Source organism: Oncorhynchus tshawytscha, unplaced genomic scaffold (genome assembly GCF_018296145.1).
Source record: "Oncorhynchus tshawytscha isolate Ot180627B unplaced genomic scaffold, Otsh_v2.0 Un_scaffold_339_pilon_pilon, whole genome shotgun sequence".
NCBI classification, from domain to species: domain Eukaryota; kingdom Metazoa; phylum Chordata; class Actinopteri; order Salmoniformes; family Salmonidae; genus Oncorhynchus; species Oncorhynchus tshawytscha.
In genome coordinates, this window is record NW_024609815.1 from 225,001 (window position 1) to 242,500 (window position 17,500).

Here is a 17,500-nt window from a genome sequence, read left to right on the forward strand (position 1 = left end):
GAGTCAGTGTGTTGGCAGCAGCCACTCAATGTTAGTGGTGGCTGTTTAACAGTCTGATGGCCTTGAGATATAAGCTGTTTTTCAGTCTCTCGGTCCCAGCTTTGATGCACCTGTACTGACCTCGCCTTCTGGATGATAGCGGGGTGAACAGGCAGTGGCTCGGGTGGTTGTTGTCCTTGATGATCTTGATGGCCTTCCTGTGACATCGGGTGGTGTGGGTGTCCTGGAGGGCAGGTAGTTTGCCCCCGGTGATGCGTTGTGCAGACCTCACTACCCTCTGGAGAGCCTTACGGTTGTGGGCGGAGCAGTTGCCGTACCAGGCGGTGATACAGCCCGACAGGATGCTCTCTATTGTGCATCTGTAGAAGTTTGTGAGTGCTTTTGGTGACAAGCCGAATTTCTTCAGCCTCCTGAGGTTGAAGAGGCGCTGCAGCACCTTCTTCACGATGCTGTCTGTGTGGGTGGACCAATTCAGTTTGTCTGTGATGTGTACGCTGAGGAACTTAAAACTTACTACCCTCTCCACTACTGTTCCATCAATGTGGATAGGGGGGTGTTCCCTCTGCTGTTTCCTGAAGTCCACAATCATCTCCTTAGTTTTGTTGACGTTGAGTGTGAGGTTATTTTCCTGACACCACACTCCGAGGGCCCTCACCTCCTCCCTGTAGGCCGTCTCGTCGTTGTTGGTAATCAAGCCTACCACTGTTGTGTCGTCCGCAAACTTGATGATTGAGTTGGAGGTGTGCGTGACCACGCAGTCGTGGGTGAACAGGGAGTACAGGAGAGGGCTCAGAACGCACCCTTGTGGGGCCCCAGTGTTGAGGATCAGCGGGGTGGAAATGTTGTTGCCTACCCTCACCACCTGGGGGTCTTTCACTCTCACCTCTAGATTACCTCTCTAACCTCTAGGTTACCTATCTCCCACTCTAACCTCTAGGCTACCTATGTCCCTCTCTAACCTCTAGGTTACCTCTCTAACCTCTAGGTTACCTATCTCCCACTCTAACCTCTAGATTACCTATCTCCCTCTCTAACATATAGGTTATATATTTCCCACTCTAACCTCTAGGTTACCACTCTAACCTCTAGGTTATATATTTCCCTCTCTAACCTCTAGGTTACCTATCTCCCACTCTAACCTCTAGGTTAACTCTCTAACCTCTAGGTTATATATTTCCCTCTCTAACCTCTAGGTTAACTCTCTAACCTCTAGGTTACTTATCTCCCTCTCTAACCTCTAGGTTATATATTTCCCTCTCTAAACTCTAGGTTACCTATCTCCCACTCTAACCTCTAGGTTAACTCTCTAACCTCTAGGTTATATATTTCCCTCTCTAACCTCTAGGTTAACTCTCTAACCTCTAGGTTACATATCTCCCTCTCTAACCTCTAGGTTACCTCTCTAACCTCTAGGTTACATATCTCCCTCTCTAACCTCTAGGTTACCTCTCTAATCTCTAGGTTACCTCTCTAACCTCTAGGTTACCTATCTCCCTCTCTAACTTCTAGATGATCTAACATCTCCTAATTGGGTCTGATGAACTGCAGTGCAGTTACAGAGTCTGTAGAAATATGATGCTCACTTATCAGGGATGTACTGACTCTAATGATGAGTCATCTGGCAACCACTCAGTTCACCAATGGACCTGGCAACCCCTGACACGTAGAACAAAACCTTTTGTACACCTGAAGTGAAGTTGTAGAACAGGTGTGCAGGTCCCTAACACAGAGTGAGACTTACCAATAAAAAAACTTATACTGCTTTATGATTGGTTATAAACCATGACCTGAGTCAGCATTTTCTGCAAGCACTGTGTGTGTGTGTGTGTGTGTGTGACTAACCGATCCTGTTGAAAGCCTCTCGGAGCTCCTCCAGGTCCTCTCGTGATATCTGGGTCACCTTGTTCGCCATACTGGACAGTCTATCTAGATTACCTGATACACACACACACACACCGTCAATTTATCATCACAATAAAGGGAAATATTTGTAATAGAAATGCGAGGTACAGATGCAGAACAAACTTGACTTCTAAACTGACAAAGAGGCAACATGCTTCCATTGTGACCTCATGCTTCCATTGTGATCTCATACTTCCATTGTGACCTCATGCTTCTATTGTGATCTCATGCTTCCATTGTGACCTCATGCTTCCATTGTGACCTCATGCTTCCATTGACCTGCCAGTGTATTGAGCAATAATCTACCCATTCTAACAGTGATAAGTGTGCTACCACAGGCTGCAGAGAATACAGAGCTAACTAGAATAAGGAGAGAATGAAGATAAGACTATCTACAATCTAGAATCTAATCTATATAATGAACCATATGATCTAAGCCCCAGAAGGTAAGGGTCTATATGTTTAAGCTCTGAAAAACGACATGATACAGTTCTGTATGATGATATTAGTATTGAAAATAGTTGTGTTGTTATTGATTAACTAGAGGGAGAGATACGAGTACAATAAGGACATGTGTTGTGTCCTGGAACGGCCTCAATATACACTGAGTGGACAAAACATTAGAAACACCAGCTCTTTCCATGACATAGACTGACCAGGTAAATCCAAGTGAAAGCTATGATCCCTTATTGATGTCACTTCAATCAGTGTAGATGAAGGGGAGGAGACAGGTTAAGGAAGGATTTTTAAGTCTTGAGACAATTAACACATGGATTGTGTGTGTGCCATTCAGAGGGTGAATGGACAAGACAAAACATTGAATTGCCTTTGAACAGGGTATGGTAGTAGGTGCCAGGCGCACCAGTTTGAGTGTGTCAAGAACTGCAACGCTGGTGGGATTTTCACACTCAACAGTGTGTTTCAAGAATGGTCCACCACCCAGAGGACATCCTTCCAATTTGAAACAACAATGGGAAGCAATGGAGTCAACATGGGCCAGCATCCCTGTGGAACGCTTTTGACACCTTGTAGAGTCCATGTCCCGTCCAACTGAGGCTGTTCTGAGGGCTCACTCAGCGTAGACTCCATATATGGCCGTGACTTTGATCCCACAGCTCTGTACTGTTCCATTCAAGTTTAGTCAATTCAGGAAATTAATTTGATATCGGATGCACATTTTTGAATTTGAATTGACTGAATTGAAAATGAATTGACCCACACCCTGCTGCCTTCTGTAAATTTTACACACTCCTCACCCCTCCCCCACCACACACCCTGACAGCTCCCCTCGCTGACACTCCACACACTCTCCACACACCTGATCCCCGGGGGCTCACACCCCAGAACACACCTTCATAAAAGCCTGTGTCTGTTTGGTCCTGTTCTGGACGAGAGGGGCCAAGGTCTCTCTGCTCCCCGCGTTCAGTCACTCCTGGCTGAGTAGAGTGGGTCTGTCGACTGGCCTAACAGAGGCTAGGAGTTGTTCAGCTGCGCTGGGTAGAGAACAGGAGTTTTATTATTTTACAGCCATCTCCACATGAACATCAGCTGTGGAGATAACTGCGGTGTCGTGAGCTGATATGTTAATTATTATGTGGTGTCCTTCATAACTAAATTACATTATTAAAATATATATACAGATGAATGATAGCAGTAGCCAGTTAGACATTTACTTAGCAAGAAATTGACTTAATAAGTTTTTATTTTACCTTTATTTAACTAGGAAAACAAATTCTTATTTTCAATGACAGCCTAGGAACAGTGGGTTAACTGCCTGTTCAGGGGCAGAATGACAGATTTGTACCTTGTCAGCTCGGGGATTTGAACTTGCAACCTTCTGGTTACTAGTCCAACGCTCTAAACAATAGGCTACTCTGCAACAAGTTTATTACAGGACTTAAACACTACTGGCTGAGACAGGTTCTGCATGACAAATTCTGCTATATTTTTCATCCCGCCAGCTACTTAGAAGACTTTGGAAGACTTTTCAACTGGCGGGGGGGCAATCTGGAGCCAGTTGTACTGTTAGAGGGGCCAGTTACATGAAATGTTATTGTTGTCATCATTTTCTTCACTGCATTGCAGGCATTAGCAGGCAAAAGACCATGTTCATAATCATCATCGTTGTCACTGTCTAATAACGGATGTAAAAAAAGAACGATAGCAAAAATTTGTATCATTTGGTGCCAAGTAGTGATCAATCAGTCTTCCTCCTTTGATATACTGTAAGTGTCAGAAAGCACCACATAGGCTACTGTATTTGTGTAGTAAATAGTAGCCAAAACAGGAAATTGAAGACTTACCGTGAAGAGAGGATCAGACAGGGCTGGAGAAGCTTGGTAGAGGTTTAGAGGTGGTCAGGTGTCTTCTCGCTCGCTGTCTTGACCGAAGCAGCAGAGGACAAGAGACCTTCGGCCCATTGAACTCTGGGATGGGCGTGGTCCTCCAGAGACTCCAGCCTGGGAGTTAGCAATTAACCCTTTAGCTGTGTCATCGGTTTCTTTCACCACACACTGGCATGCACGAACGCACACACGCATGCACTCACACACACACACATTGCAAAGAGATGTAAGAGGGAGAGGTGTGTGTTGGCTACAGGTGTGTTGGGTTTCTAACAGCCATGTTTAATAAATGAGAACTCTAGCTGTACATACCCCTCCACACTCACACACACATTCCTTTCTACTTTGCCAGACAATACAGTGAAACTCAATGCAAGGAGAAAACAGCACATTATTACAAAAACTCACCGCTTTACTGTAACAACCCACTGCTTTATTGTAACAACCCACTGCTTTACTGTAACACCTCACTGCTTTACTGTAACACCTCACTGCTTTACTGTAACACCTCACTGCTTTACTGTAACACCCCACTGCTTTACTGTAACACCCCACTGCTTTACTGTAACAGCCCACTGCTTTACTGTAACAACCCACTGCTTTACTGTAACACCTCACTGCTTTACTGTAACACCTCACTGCTTTACTGTAACACCCACTGCTTTACTGTAACACCCCCTGCTTTACTGCTTTACTGTAACACCCCACTTTGCTTTACTGTAACACCCACTGCTTTACTGTAACACCCCACTGCTTTACTGTAACACTGCCTGTCACTGCTTTACTGTAACACACTGCTTTACTGTAACACTGCTTTACTGTAACACCCCACTGCTTTACTGTAACACCTCACTGCTTTACTGTAACACCCCACTGCTTTACTGTAACACCTCACTGCTTTACTGTAACACCCCACTGCTTTACTGTAACAACCCACTGCTTTACTGTAACACCCCACTGCTTTACTGTAACAACCCACTGCTTTACTGTAACACCCCACTGCTTTACTGTAACACCCCACTGCTTTACTGTAACACCTCACTGCTTTACTGTAACACCCCACTGCTTTACTGTAACACCTCACTGCTTTACTGTAACACCCCACTGCTTTACTGTAACAACCCACTGCTTTACTGTAACACCTCACTGCTTTACTGTAACACCACACTGCTTTACTGTAACACCCCACTGCTTTACTGTAACACCCCACTGCTTTACTGTAAACACTGTAACACCTTTACTGTAACACCCACTGCTTTACTGTAACACTGCTTTACTGTAACAACCCACTGCTTTACTGTAACACCTCACTGCTTTACTGTAACAACCCACTGCTTTACAGTAACAACCCGCTGCTTTACTGTAACACCCCACTGTTTTACTGTAACAACCCACTGCTTTACTGTAACAACCGACTGCTTTACTGTAACAACCCACTGCTTTACTGTAACACCCCACTGCTTTACTGTAACACCCCACTGCTTTACTGTAACACCTCACTGCTTTACTGTAACACCTCACTGCTTTACTGTAACACCACACTGCTTTACTGTAACACCCCACTGCTTTACTGTAACACCCCACTGTTTTACTGTAACAACCCACTGCTTTACTGTAACAACCGACTGCTTTACTGTAACAACCCACTGCTTTACTGTAACACCCCACTGCTTTACTGTAACACAACCCACTGCTTTACTGTAACAACCCACTGCTTTACTGCCACAGAAATGCTTCACCTTGGTAGTGACACACAGATAGAGCCATATAGAGAAATGCTGAATTTACTGACTTTTCAAACAACAGCTAGCTGAACTGCTATGGTTACTGAGAATCCAAATACTCCTTATGACTGGCAAAGTTGCCCAAACCTTTATTTGGCTTTGGTCACCCAGTAGCTCAGTCCTCCAGTACTGCAGTAAAGAGCTTACTGTCTGTCACTCACCAGCCTGCTGAGAGGTTTAGGACCCAGCCTGCAGAGTACCCGGGATCCGGCCTGCAGGATAACAGGGATCCAGCCTCACCCTCTCCTCTCTTCAGAAACACACAAGTCCCACTCTCTCCCTGAACCAAATAACACACGTCTCTATACGTTGTCTCGACACACACCGACCTCAGTAGTCTGTCTACCTCTAAAACAGACCTTCAGGACTCCATCTCTTCCTCAGCTCTGCTCTCCGACACCTGATCAGCCCAGTCTCACACCGGGCCTCTCTGGTTACACACACACGCACGAACACACACAGAGCTATCAAGACATAAATGTCCCCCAACTACAGATAAATGTCCCCCAACTACAGCTATAGGGGTATTGTACAGCTTACATCTCTCAATGTGAAACCATCTAACAATCAGTGCTTTATATTGGTCCCATAATTACACTGTAGTCCAGCTGTTAAAGACCTGAGAGATGAAACACTATGACTGAGAAAGAGAGCGTGGGAGAGAGAAAGGAGGAGGAGCGTAGAGAGAGAAAGGGGAGGGAGGGAGAAAGGAGGAGGAGCGTAGAGAGAGAAACGGGAGGGAGGGAGAGAAAGAGAGCATGGGAGAGAAGGGAGAGAGAAAGGAGGAGGAGCGGAGAGAGAAACGGGAGGGAGGGAGAGAGAAAGAGAGCGGGGGAGAGAAGGGAGAGAGAAAGAGAGAGAGGATGGGGTAAAGGGGTGGGGGAAAGAGAGAGAGAGGGTGGGGTAAAGGGGTGGGGGAAAAAGACAGAGGGTGGGGACAGGGGGTGGGGGAAAGAGAGAGAGAGGGTGGGGTAAAGGGGTGGGGGAAAGAAAGAGAGAGCGAGATACGCCCGTGAAAATCTACAGTGGAAAGCAGTGAACGCAGAATGCCCTCCACTGGTACAGCCAGAGTACTTCACCCTATAATGTTCTAAACAGACACAGTACTTCACCCTATAATGTTCTACAGACACAGTACTTCACCCTATAATGTTCTACACAGACACAGTACTTCACCTATAATGTTCTACACAGACACAGTACTTCACCTATACTGTTCTACACAGACACAGTACTTCACCTATAATGTTCTACACAGACACAGTACTTCACCCTATAATGTTCTACACAGACACAGACACAGTACTTCACCCTATAATGTTCTACAGACACAGTACTTCACCCTATAATGTTCTACACAGACACAGTACTTCACCTATAATGTTCTACACAGACACAGTACTTCACCTAGTGTTCTACACAGACACAGTACTTCACCTATAATGTTCTACACAGACACAGTACTTCACCCTATAATGTTCTACACAGACACAGTACTTCACCCTATAATGTTCTATAATGTTCACAGACACAGTACTTCACCCTATAATGTTCTACACAGACACAGTACTTCACCTATAATGTTCTACACAGACACAGTACACAGACACACTTCACCTATAATGTTCTACACAGACACAGTACTTCACCCTATAATGTTCTACACAGACACAGTACTTCACCCTATAATGTTCTCACACAGTACTTCACCCTAATGTTCTACACAGACACAGTACTTCACCCTATAATGTTCTACACAGACACAGTACTTCACCTATACTGTTCTACACAGACACAGTACTTCACCTATAATGTTCTACACAGACACAGTACTTCACCTATAATGTTCTACACAGACACAGTACTTCACCCTATAATGTTCTACACAGACACAGTACTTCACCTATCACCTCTTCTACACAGACACAGTACTTCACCCTATAATGTTCTACACAGACACAGTACTTCACCTATACTGTTCTACAGACACAGTACTTCACCCTATAATGTTCTACACAGACACAGTACTTCACCCTATAATGTTCTACACAGACACAGTACTTCACCTATACTGTTCTACACAGACACAGTACTTCACCTATAATGTTCTACACAGACACAGTACTTCACCCTATAATGTTCTACACAGACACAGTACTTCACCTATACTGTTCTACACAGACACAGTACTTCACCTATAATGTTCTACACAGACACAGTACTTCACCTATAATGTTCTACACAGACACAGTACTTCACCTATAATGTTCTACACAGACACAGTACTTCACCTATACTGTTCTACACAGACACAGTACTTCACCCTATAATGTTCACCCTACACAGACACAGTACTTCACCTATAATGTTCTACACAGACACAGTACTTCACCTATAATGTTCTACACAGACACAGTACTTCACCTATAATGTTCTACACAGACACAGACACCATGTTCTACACAGACACAGTACTTCACCCTATAATGTTCTACACAGACACAGTACTTCACCTATACTGTTCTACACAGACACAGTACTTCACCTATAATGTTCTACTTCACCTATACTGTTCTACACAGACACAGACACAGTACTTCACCTATACTGTTCTACACAGACACAGTACTTCACCCTATAATGTTTTACACAGACACAGTACTTCACCTATACTGTTCTACACAGAGTTCTACACAGACACAGTACTTCACCTATAATGTTTTACACAGACACAGTACTTCACCTATAATGTTCTACACAGACACAGTACTTCACCTATAATGTTCTACACAGACACAGTACTTCACCCTATAATGTTTTACACAGACACAGTACTTCACCTATACTGTTCTACACAGACACAGTACTTCACCTATAATGTTTTACACAGACACAGTACTTCACCCACCAGACTACTTCACCTAATGTTCTACACAGACACAGTACTTCACCTATACTGTTCTACACAGACACAGTACTTCACCCTATAATGTTCTACAGACACAGTACTTCATAATGTTCTACACAGACCTATAATGTTCTACAGACACAGTACTTCACCTATACTGTTCTACACAGACACAGTACTTCACAGACCTATAATGTTCTACACAGACACAGTACTTCACCTATACTGTTCTACACAGACACAGTACTTCACCCTATAATGTTCTACACAGACACAGTACTTCACCTATACTGTTCTACACAGACACAGTACTTCACCCTATAATGTTCTACACAGACACAGTACTTCACCCTATAATGTTCTACACAGACACAGTACTTCACCTATACTGTTCTACACAGACACAGTACTTCACCTATAATGTTTCAGTACTTCACCTATAATGTTCTACACAGACACAGTACTTCCCTATAATGTTCTACACAGACACAGTACTTCACCCTATAATGTTCTACACAGACACAGTACTTCACCTATACTGTTCTACACAGACACAGTACTTCACCCTATAATGTTCTACACAGACACAGTACTTCACCTATACTGTTCTACACAGACACAGTACTTCACCCTATAATGTTCTACAGACACAGTACTTCACCCTATAATGTTCTACAGACACAGTACTTCACCTATACTGTTCTACACAGACACAGTACTTCACCCTATAATGTTCTACAGACACAGTACTTCACCTATACTGTTCTACACAGACACAGTACTTCACCCTATAATGTTCTACAGACACAGTACTTCACCCTATAATGTTCTACACAGACACAGTACTTCACCTATACTGTTCTACACAGACACACGCACACAAGCATTAGTTCAAGTCTATCTTTAATCATTTACATAGTCTGTTTGAAAATACATGGCTTCCTGTAAAAAAAAGGTTTGGTTTCATTAATTAAAAATGAACAACAGAAGGGGATACTTATTAAAATCATCAACATCATCAGACTCAACCAATCAACCTCTCTGACTGGAATGTCTCTGAAATGGAATGGAACTAGTCTAGCACGGTGGAATGCTTTTTGATTGGCCAATCATAGGAGCAAATCCTAACTTCCACTACGTTTTCACGTAGTCATGCGTTGATGTCAATAGGAGACTAAGTGACAATTCAACTTAATGAAGTGAAAGTTAGGATTCACCCCATAGAGCCTAGATGTTGTGTTCATTAAGGCACACCGTTATGGAAGGTTTCTATCAGAATGTTAGTCACAAAACACAGAATGAAAAGTATTCATACACATTAAAAAACAGTTGTCTAAATATCCAGGTTTTTACCCCTCAACGTTTGCCAAAGTACATAATATACAAAACGACTTTGAAATGTTTTATTTGGTTTTGCTGCCAAAATATTTGAATTGAATACCGAGATAGTTCCATACAGCAATTATTTTTAAGGTGCAATCTGTAGTTTTATTTGAAGGTGTACTGCAACACTGATACTGGAGGCTTGAAATGAACCATTTGTTTGTGGGACAAAAAAAAGTTACAGATTGCACCTTTAAGTTTCTTAGTCAGAGTAAAGAGAGAGAAAGAACAGGTAGCAGGAAGAGAGACAAACAGAACAAGAAAACCTCACAACATCTGAATGAAAAAGAGGGTGAGGAAAATGGAGGGCGGGTGAGGGACAGATGAGGAGTGGGGGTGAGGGACAGACAGGGAGGGGTAAGAGACATAGGAATACTGGTGTGTAATATGGAGTGAGGGTGAGGGACAGATGAGGAGGGGGTGAGGGACAGATGAGGGGGATGTGAGGGACAGACAGGGAGGGGGTAAAAGACATAGGAAGACTGGTGTGTGATATGGAGTGAGGGGTGGACAGAGGGGAAGGGGAGTCAAACAGAGCAGGAAGCCGACTTGTGTGACTTGTAGGTGTACGAGCCAGGGTGCTAGCAGGCTGGTGTTTAGCATCAAGGAGGAGATGCTGTCAGTTACAGAGAGGCACTGACGAGTTGGCAGAGTAGGGCTGGAAGTTAGCTGGTAAGGCTAGCAGTTAGCGCTCAGGCTAACATAGAGACATAGGAATCCAGTGTATCTGTGGCTAACCAGGGTTAGCGGTTACTCTTCATGGCCTCCTTGGCTGCCAGGATGAGAGGGGTGAGGCTGGAGAGAGGCTTGGCCAGCTTTAGGAATGGATGCTACAGGGAAGACAAGAGATCAACCAATGAAACAAACTCTTCTCATCACGGTGTGTGTGTATGTGTGTGTTTGTTTGTGCGTGTGTGTACCTGCAGTAGTTCTTTCCCCCCTCCTCTCTTCTCTACATCCATCTCCAGACAGCGGGACAGGAAGGACCTGAACACTGGAGATAACTTCTCTGGAGACTGGAGCTCTGGAGTCCCATTGGTGGCTATCAGGTAGAGGGCCTGTATAAGACACAGACACACACTGAACATTACTGGCCACCAAGTGCAATGCCTGGACACACACACAAGCATGGAACCCCCCCCCATACACACACACAAATCCATCCTCACCCTGAGTGGGTTCTCGTTGAGGTAAGGGGGTTCTCCCTCCACCATCTCTATAGCCATGATGCCCAGGGACCAGATGTCCACCTTGGGTCCGTAGGCCTTCCTGGTCACCACCTCAGGAGCCATCCAGTAGGGAGTCCCCACCATGGTGCTTCTTTTACTCTGCTCTGGAGTGATCTGGGCACAGAACCCAAAGTCAGCTGGAGAGGGAGGGGAGAGAACAGACATGTTAGAGGGAAGGTCAACCCAGCAGTATAATGACAGGGGACAATGCAGTACGATCCAAGTTAGTGTGACTGTCAAGTTAATATGAAACATTCACCTAGTCACATTCAGCTAGACAGAGGAGAGAAAACAGGTAAGTTAGTGTGATTGTCAAGCCAATACAATGATAGGACACAAAACAATAGGATACTTAGGATTGGCAAGGCATATTATCTAGGAACAGAACCCAGAACCAGCTACAGAGGAGAGGGGGAGAGATGAAGGGAGAGAGGAAGAGGAGGCAGACAGAAAGTGTGTGTGTAACGTGTACACTGGGAGTTGGGAAGCAAGTACAGGGAGTGAATCATTTAATGAATAAATAGAACGTAATACAAAACAAGAAACAGAAAACGCTCACAGACATGAAACCAGAACAGAGTCAATAACGCCTGAGGAAGGACCCAAAGGGAGAGATATACAGTTGAAGTAGGAAGTTTACATACACCTTAGCCAAACACATTTAAACTCAGTTTTTCACCATTCCTGACATTTAATCCTAGTAAAAATTCCCAGTCTTAGGTCAGTTAGGATCACCACTTTATTTTAAGAATGTGAAATGTCAGAATAATAGGAGAGAGAATGATTTATTTCAGCTTTTATTTCTTTCATCACATTCCCAGTGGGTCAGAAGTTTACATATACTCAATTAGTATTTGGTAGCATTGCCTTTAAATTGTTTAACTTGGGTCAAACATTTCGGGTAGCCTTCCACAAGCTTCCCACAATAAGTTGGGTGAATTTTGGCCCATTCCTCCTGACAGTGCTGGTGTAACTGAGTCAGGTTTGTAGGCCTCCTTGCTCGCACATGCTTTTTCAGTTCTGCCCACAATTTGTCTATGGGATTGAGGTCAGGGCTTTGTGATGGTCACTCCAATACCTTGACTTTGTTGCCCTTAAGTCATTTTGCAACAACTTTGGAAGTATGCTTGGGGTTATTGTCCATTTGAAAGACCCATTTGCGACCAAGCTTTAACTTCCTGACTGATCTTGAGATGTTGCTTCAATATATCCACATAATTTTCCTCCCTCATGATGCCATCTATTTTGTGAAGTGCACCAGTCCCTCCTGCAGCAAAGCACCCTCACAACATGATGCTGCCACCCCCGTGCTTCACGGTTGGAATGATGTTCTTCGGCTTGCAATCCTCCCCCCTTTTCCTCCAAACATAACGATGGTCATTATGGCCAAACAGTTCTATTTTTCTTTCATGAGACCAGAGGATATTTCTCCAAAAAGTACGATCTTTGTACCCATGTGCAGTTGCAAACCGTACTCTGGCTTTTTTATGGTGGTTTTGGAGCAGTGGCTTCTTCCTTGCTGAGCGGCCTTTTAGGTTATGTCGATAGAGGACTTGTTTTACTGTGGATATAGATACTTTTGTACCTGTTTCCTCCAGCATCTTCACAAGGTCCTTTGCTGTTGTTCTGGGATTGATTTGCACTTTTCGCACCAAAATACGTTCATCTCTAGGAAGGAGACACGTTCTGTCTCCTAGAGATGACATTTCAGAACGTCAGAACGTGTCTCCTTCCTGAGCGGTATGACGGCTGCGTGGTCCCATGGTGTTTATACTTGCGTACTATTGTTTGTACAGATGAATGTGGTACCTTCAGGCGTTTGAAAATTGCTCTCAAAGATGAACCAGACTTGTGGAGGTCTACAATATTTTTTATGAGGTCTTGGCTGATTTCTTTTGATTTTCCCATGATGTCAAGCAAAGAGGCACTGAGTTTGAAGGTAGGCCTTGAAATACATCCACAGGTACACCTCCAATTGACTCAAATGATGTCAATTAGCTTCTAAAGCCATGACATAATATTCTGGAATTTTCCAAGCTGTTTAAAGGCACAGTCAACTTCGTTTATGTAAACTTCTGACCCACTGGAATTGTAATACAGTGAATTATAAGTGAAATAATCAGTCTGTAAACAATTGTTAGAAAAATGACTTGTGTCATGCACAAAGTAGATGTCCTAACCGACTAGCCAGAACTAAAGTTTGTTAACAAGAAATTTGTGGAGTGGTTGAAAAACTAGTTTTAATGACCCCAACCTAAGTGTATGTAAACTTCCGACTTAAACTGTATATAGGGAAGGTAATCAGGGAAGTGATGGAGTCCAGGTGAGTCTGATGAGGCGCTGGTGTGTGTAACGATGGTGACAGGTGTCTGTAATAATGAGCAGCCTGGTGACCTAGAGCGCCGGAGAGGGAGAATACGTGACAGTGTGTGTGTGTGTGTGTGTGTGTTCTTACTGAGCTTGACAGATCCGTCCATGCCCAGCAGCACGTTGTCACTCTTGATGTCTCTGTGGATCACCTGGTTGGCATGGAGAAACTCCAGAGCCTGCAGACACTACAGGACACACACAGGACACACCGTCACACACACCTCCCTGTGCTCTGTGTCTCAGAGTGTGTGTGAGTATACCTTTCGGCAGACAGCAGCAGTGTGTGTGTGTGTACCTCTCTGCACACAGCAGCGATCTGAGCCTCGTCCATGCATGTTTCCGTGACAACGTCCGTGAGTGAACCTCCAGCCAGATACTCCATCACCACAAACAACTCCTCACCTACCAGGAAACTACACACACACACACACACACACACACACACACACACACACACACACACACACACACACACACACACACACACACACACACACACAGAAACAAAGTAAATAACTGACTCCAACACACAGAGTACTGACACAGGCGTACTTCTGAGGTGTGTGTGTGTGTGTGTGTGTGTTACCTGTCTACGTAGTTGACGATGTTAGGTTGCTGTAACTCCTTCATCACCAGGATCTCGTTGATGATCAGCTCCTTCTTCGGCTGTTTCTGGAGGTTGATTTGTTTGATAGCTACCTGTAACACACACACACACAAGTTCTAAATCTGTGTCAAGTCTGTTGTGTGAATTGCATTCTTAGTTTGTACTGTATGTCAGCCTGAATGTGTGTGTGTGTTGGTGTTGACACAGGAAGGGACAATACCTCTGCACCAGTGGCAACATCGATGGCTGTGTAGACAGTACCAGACGCTCTGAGAGAGAGAACGAGAGATAGAGAGAGAGAGTAGAGTCCAATTTGTAACTTAGACATGGATAAGGGCACAAAAAGGTGAACATGTAAATGGACTCACCTCTGCAGTGTGTGTGTATGTGTGTGTGTGTGTGTGTGTCTCACCCCTGGCCGATCTTCTCATAGCGTGTGTACTTCTTCTTGGGATCTCCAATACTGACGATGGTTCCTGAAAGACATAGAACCAGACTGGTGACATAATGTGTGTGACATACCGTATGTCATGTGATGTGTGTGATATGCTGTATGTCATGTGATGTGTGTGATATGCTGTATGTCTGTGTGTAATGTGATGTGTGTGATATACTGTATGTCATGTGATGTGTGTGATATACTGATGTCATGTGATGTGTGTGATATACTGTATGTCATGTGATGTGTGTGATATGCTGTATGTCTGTGTGTAATGTGATGTGTGTGATATACTGTATGTCTGTGTGTAATGTGATGTGTGTGATATGCTGTATGTCATGTGATGTGTGTGATATGCTGTATGTCTGTGTGTAATATGATGTGTGTGATATACTGTGTGTGATGTGTGTGATATACTGTATCTCTGTGTGTAATATGATGTGTGTGATATACTGTATGTCTGTGTGTAATATGATGTGTGTGATATACTGTATGTCTGTGTGTGATGTGTGTGATATACTGTATGTCTGTGTGTAATGTGATGTGTGTGATATACTGTATGTTGGTGTGTAATGTGATGTGTGTGATATACTGTATGTCTGTGTGTGATGTGTGTGATATACTGTATGTCTGTGTGTAATGTGATGTGTGTGATATACTGTATGTCTGTGTGTAATATGATGTGTGATATACTGTATGTCTGTGTGTCATGTGATGTGTGTGATATACTGTATGTCTGTGTGTAATGTGATGTGTGTGATATACTGTATGTTGGTGTGTAATGTGATGTGTGTGATATACTGTATGTCTGTGTGTGATGTGTGTGATATACTGTATGTCTGTGTGTAATGTGATGTGTGTGATATACTGTATGTCTGTGTGTAATGTGTGTGATATACTGTATGTCTGTGTGTAATGTGATGTGTGTGATATACTGTATGTCTGTGTGTAATATGATGTGTGTGATATACTGTGTCTGTGTGTGATGTGTGATATACTGTATGTTGGTGTGTAATGTGATGTGTGTGATATACTGTGTGTGATGTGTGTGATATACTGTATGTCTGTGTGTAATGTGATGTGTGTGATATACTGTATGTCTGTGTGTAATGTGATGTGTGTGATATACTGTATGTCTGTGTGTAATGTGATGTGTGTGATATACTGTATGTCTGTGTGTAATGTGATGTGTGTGATATACTGTATGTCTGTGTGTAATATGATGTGTGTGATATACTGTATGTCTGTGTGTGATGTGTGTGATATACTGTATGTTGGTGTGTAATGTGATGTGTGTGATACACTGTATGTCTGTGTGTAATGTGATGTGTGATATACTGTATCTCTGTGTGTAATGTGATGTGTGTGATATACTGTATCTCTGTGTGTAATGTGATGTGTGTGATATACTGTATCTCTGTGTGTAATGTGATGTGTGTGATATACTGTATGTCTGTGTGTAATGTGATGTGTGTGATATACTGTATGTCTGTGTGTGATATACTGTATGTCTGTGTGTAATGTGATGTGTGTGATATACTGTATCTCTGTGTGTAATGTGATGTGTGTGATATACTGTATCTCTGTGTGTAATGTGATGTGTGTGATATACTGTATCTCTGTGTGTAATGTGATGTGTGTGATATACTGTATCTCTGTGTGTAATGTGATGTGTGTGATATACTGTATGTCTGTGTGTAATGTGATGTGTGTGATATACTGTATGTCTGTGTGTGATATACTGTATCTCTGTGTGTCATGTGATGTGTGTGATATACTGTATGTCTGTGTGTAATGTGATGTGTGTGATATACTGTATGTTGGTGTGTAATGTGATGTGTGTGATATACTTTATGTCTGTGTGTGATGTGTGTGATATACTGTATGTCTGTGTGTAATATGATGTGTGATATACTGTATGTCTGTGTGTCATGTGATGTGTGTGATATACTGTATGTCTGTGTGTAATGTGATGTGTGTGATATACTGTATGTTGGTGTGTATGTGATGTGTGTGATATACTGTATGTCTGTGTGTGATGTGTGTGATATACTGTATGTCTGTGTGTAATGTGATGTGTGTGATATACTGTATGTCTGTGTGTAATGTGTGTGATATACTGTATGTCTGTGTGTAATGTGATGTGTGTGATATACTGTATGTCTGTGTGTAATATGATGTGTGTGATATACTGTGTCTGTGTGTGATGTGTGATATACTGTATGTTGGTGTGTAATGTGATGTGTGTGATATACTGTGTGTGATGTGTGTGATATACTGTATGTCTGTGTGTAATGTGATGTGTGTGATATACTGTATGTCTGTGTGTAATGTGATGTGTGTGATATACTGTATGTCTGTGTGTAATGTGATGTGTGTGATATACTGTATGTCTGTGTGTAATGTGATGTGTGTGATATACTGTATGTCTGTGTGTAATATGATGTGTGTGATATACTGTATGTCTGTGTGTGATGTGTGTGATATACTGTATGTTGGTGTGTAATGTGATGTGTGTGATACACTGTATGTC

General features: G+C 43.1%; 2 protein-coding genes across 7 annotated transcripts in view; both read right to left on the bottom strand.

The window, feature by feature from the left end:
• LOC112236104 (plastin-1-like) overlaps positions 1-4,329 on the bottom strand; it is an 11,320-nt gene extending 6,991 nt beyond the window's left edge. The window contains exons 1-3 of one of the 4 annotated variants that reach the window (XM_042318742.1): positions 4,206-4,329; positions 3,254-3,390; positions 1,843-1,935 (exon numbers count right to left, since the gene is read on the bottom strand). In XM_042318742.1, coding sequence (XP_042174676.1) covers positions 1,843-1,912 — 70 coding nt within the window. In that variant the 5' untranslated portion in view covers positions 1,913-1,935; positions 3,254-3,390; positions 4,206-4,329. Of the gene's footprint in view, positions 1-1,842; positions 1,936-3,220; positions 3,396-4,205 lie in introns of those variants that run through there. The other 3 variants (XM_042318741.1, XM_042318743.1, XM_042318744.1) reach the window with 3 other exon arrangements.
• A 5,496-nt stretch (positions 4,330-9,825) lies between these two features.
• Positions 9,826-17,500, bottom strand: part of LOC112254024 (serine/threonine-protein kinase PAK 2) — a 17,799-nt gene continuing 10,124 nt past the window's right edge. For all 3 annotated transcript variants that reach the window (XM_042318730.1, XM_042318728.1, XM_042318729.1), the window contains exons 8-15: positions 14,941-15,004; positions 14,749-14,797; positions 14,508-14,620; positions 14,217-14,334; positions 14,007-14,106; positions 11,492-11,688; positions 11,243-11,380; positions 9,826-11,152 (exon numbers count right to left, since the gene is read on the bottom strand). In XM_042318730.1, the coding sequence (XP_042174664.1) occupies positions 11,066-11,152; positions 11,243-11,380; positions 11,492-11,688; positions 14,007-14,106; positions 14,217-14,334; positions 14,508-14,620; positions 14,749-14,797; positions 14,941-15,004 (866 nt within the window). In that variant the 3' untranslated portion in view covers positions 9,826-11,065. The remainder of the gene's footprint in view (positions 11,153-11,242; positions 11,381-11,491; positions 11,689-14,006; positions 14,107-14,216; positions 14,335-14,507; positions 14,621-14,748; positions 14,798-14,940; positions 15,005-17,500) is intronic.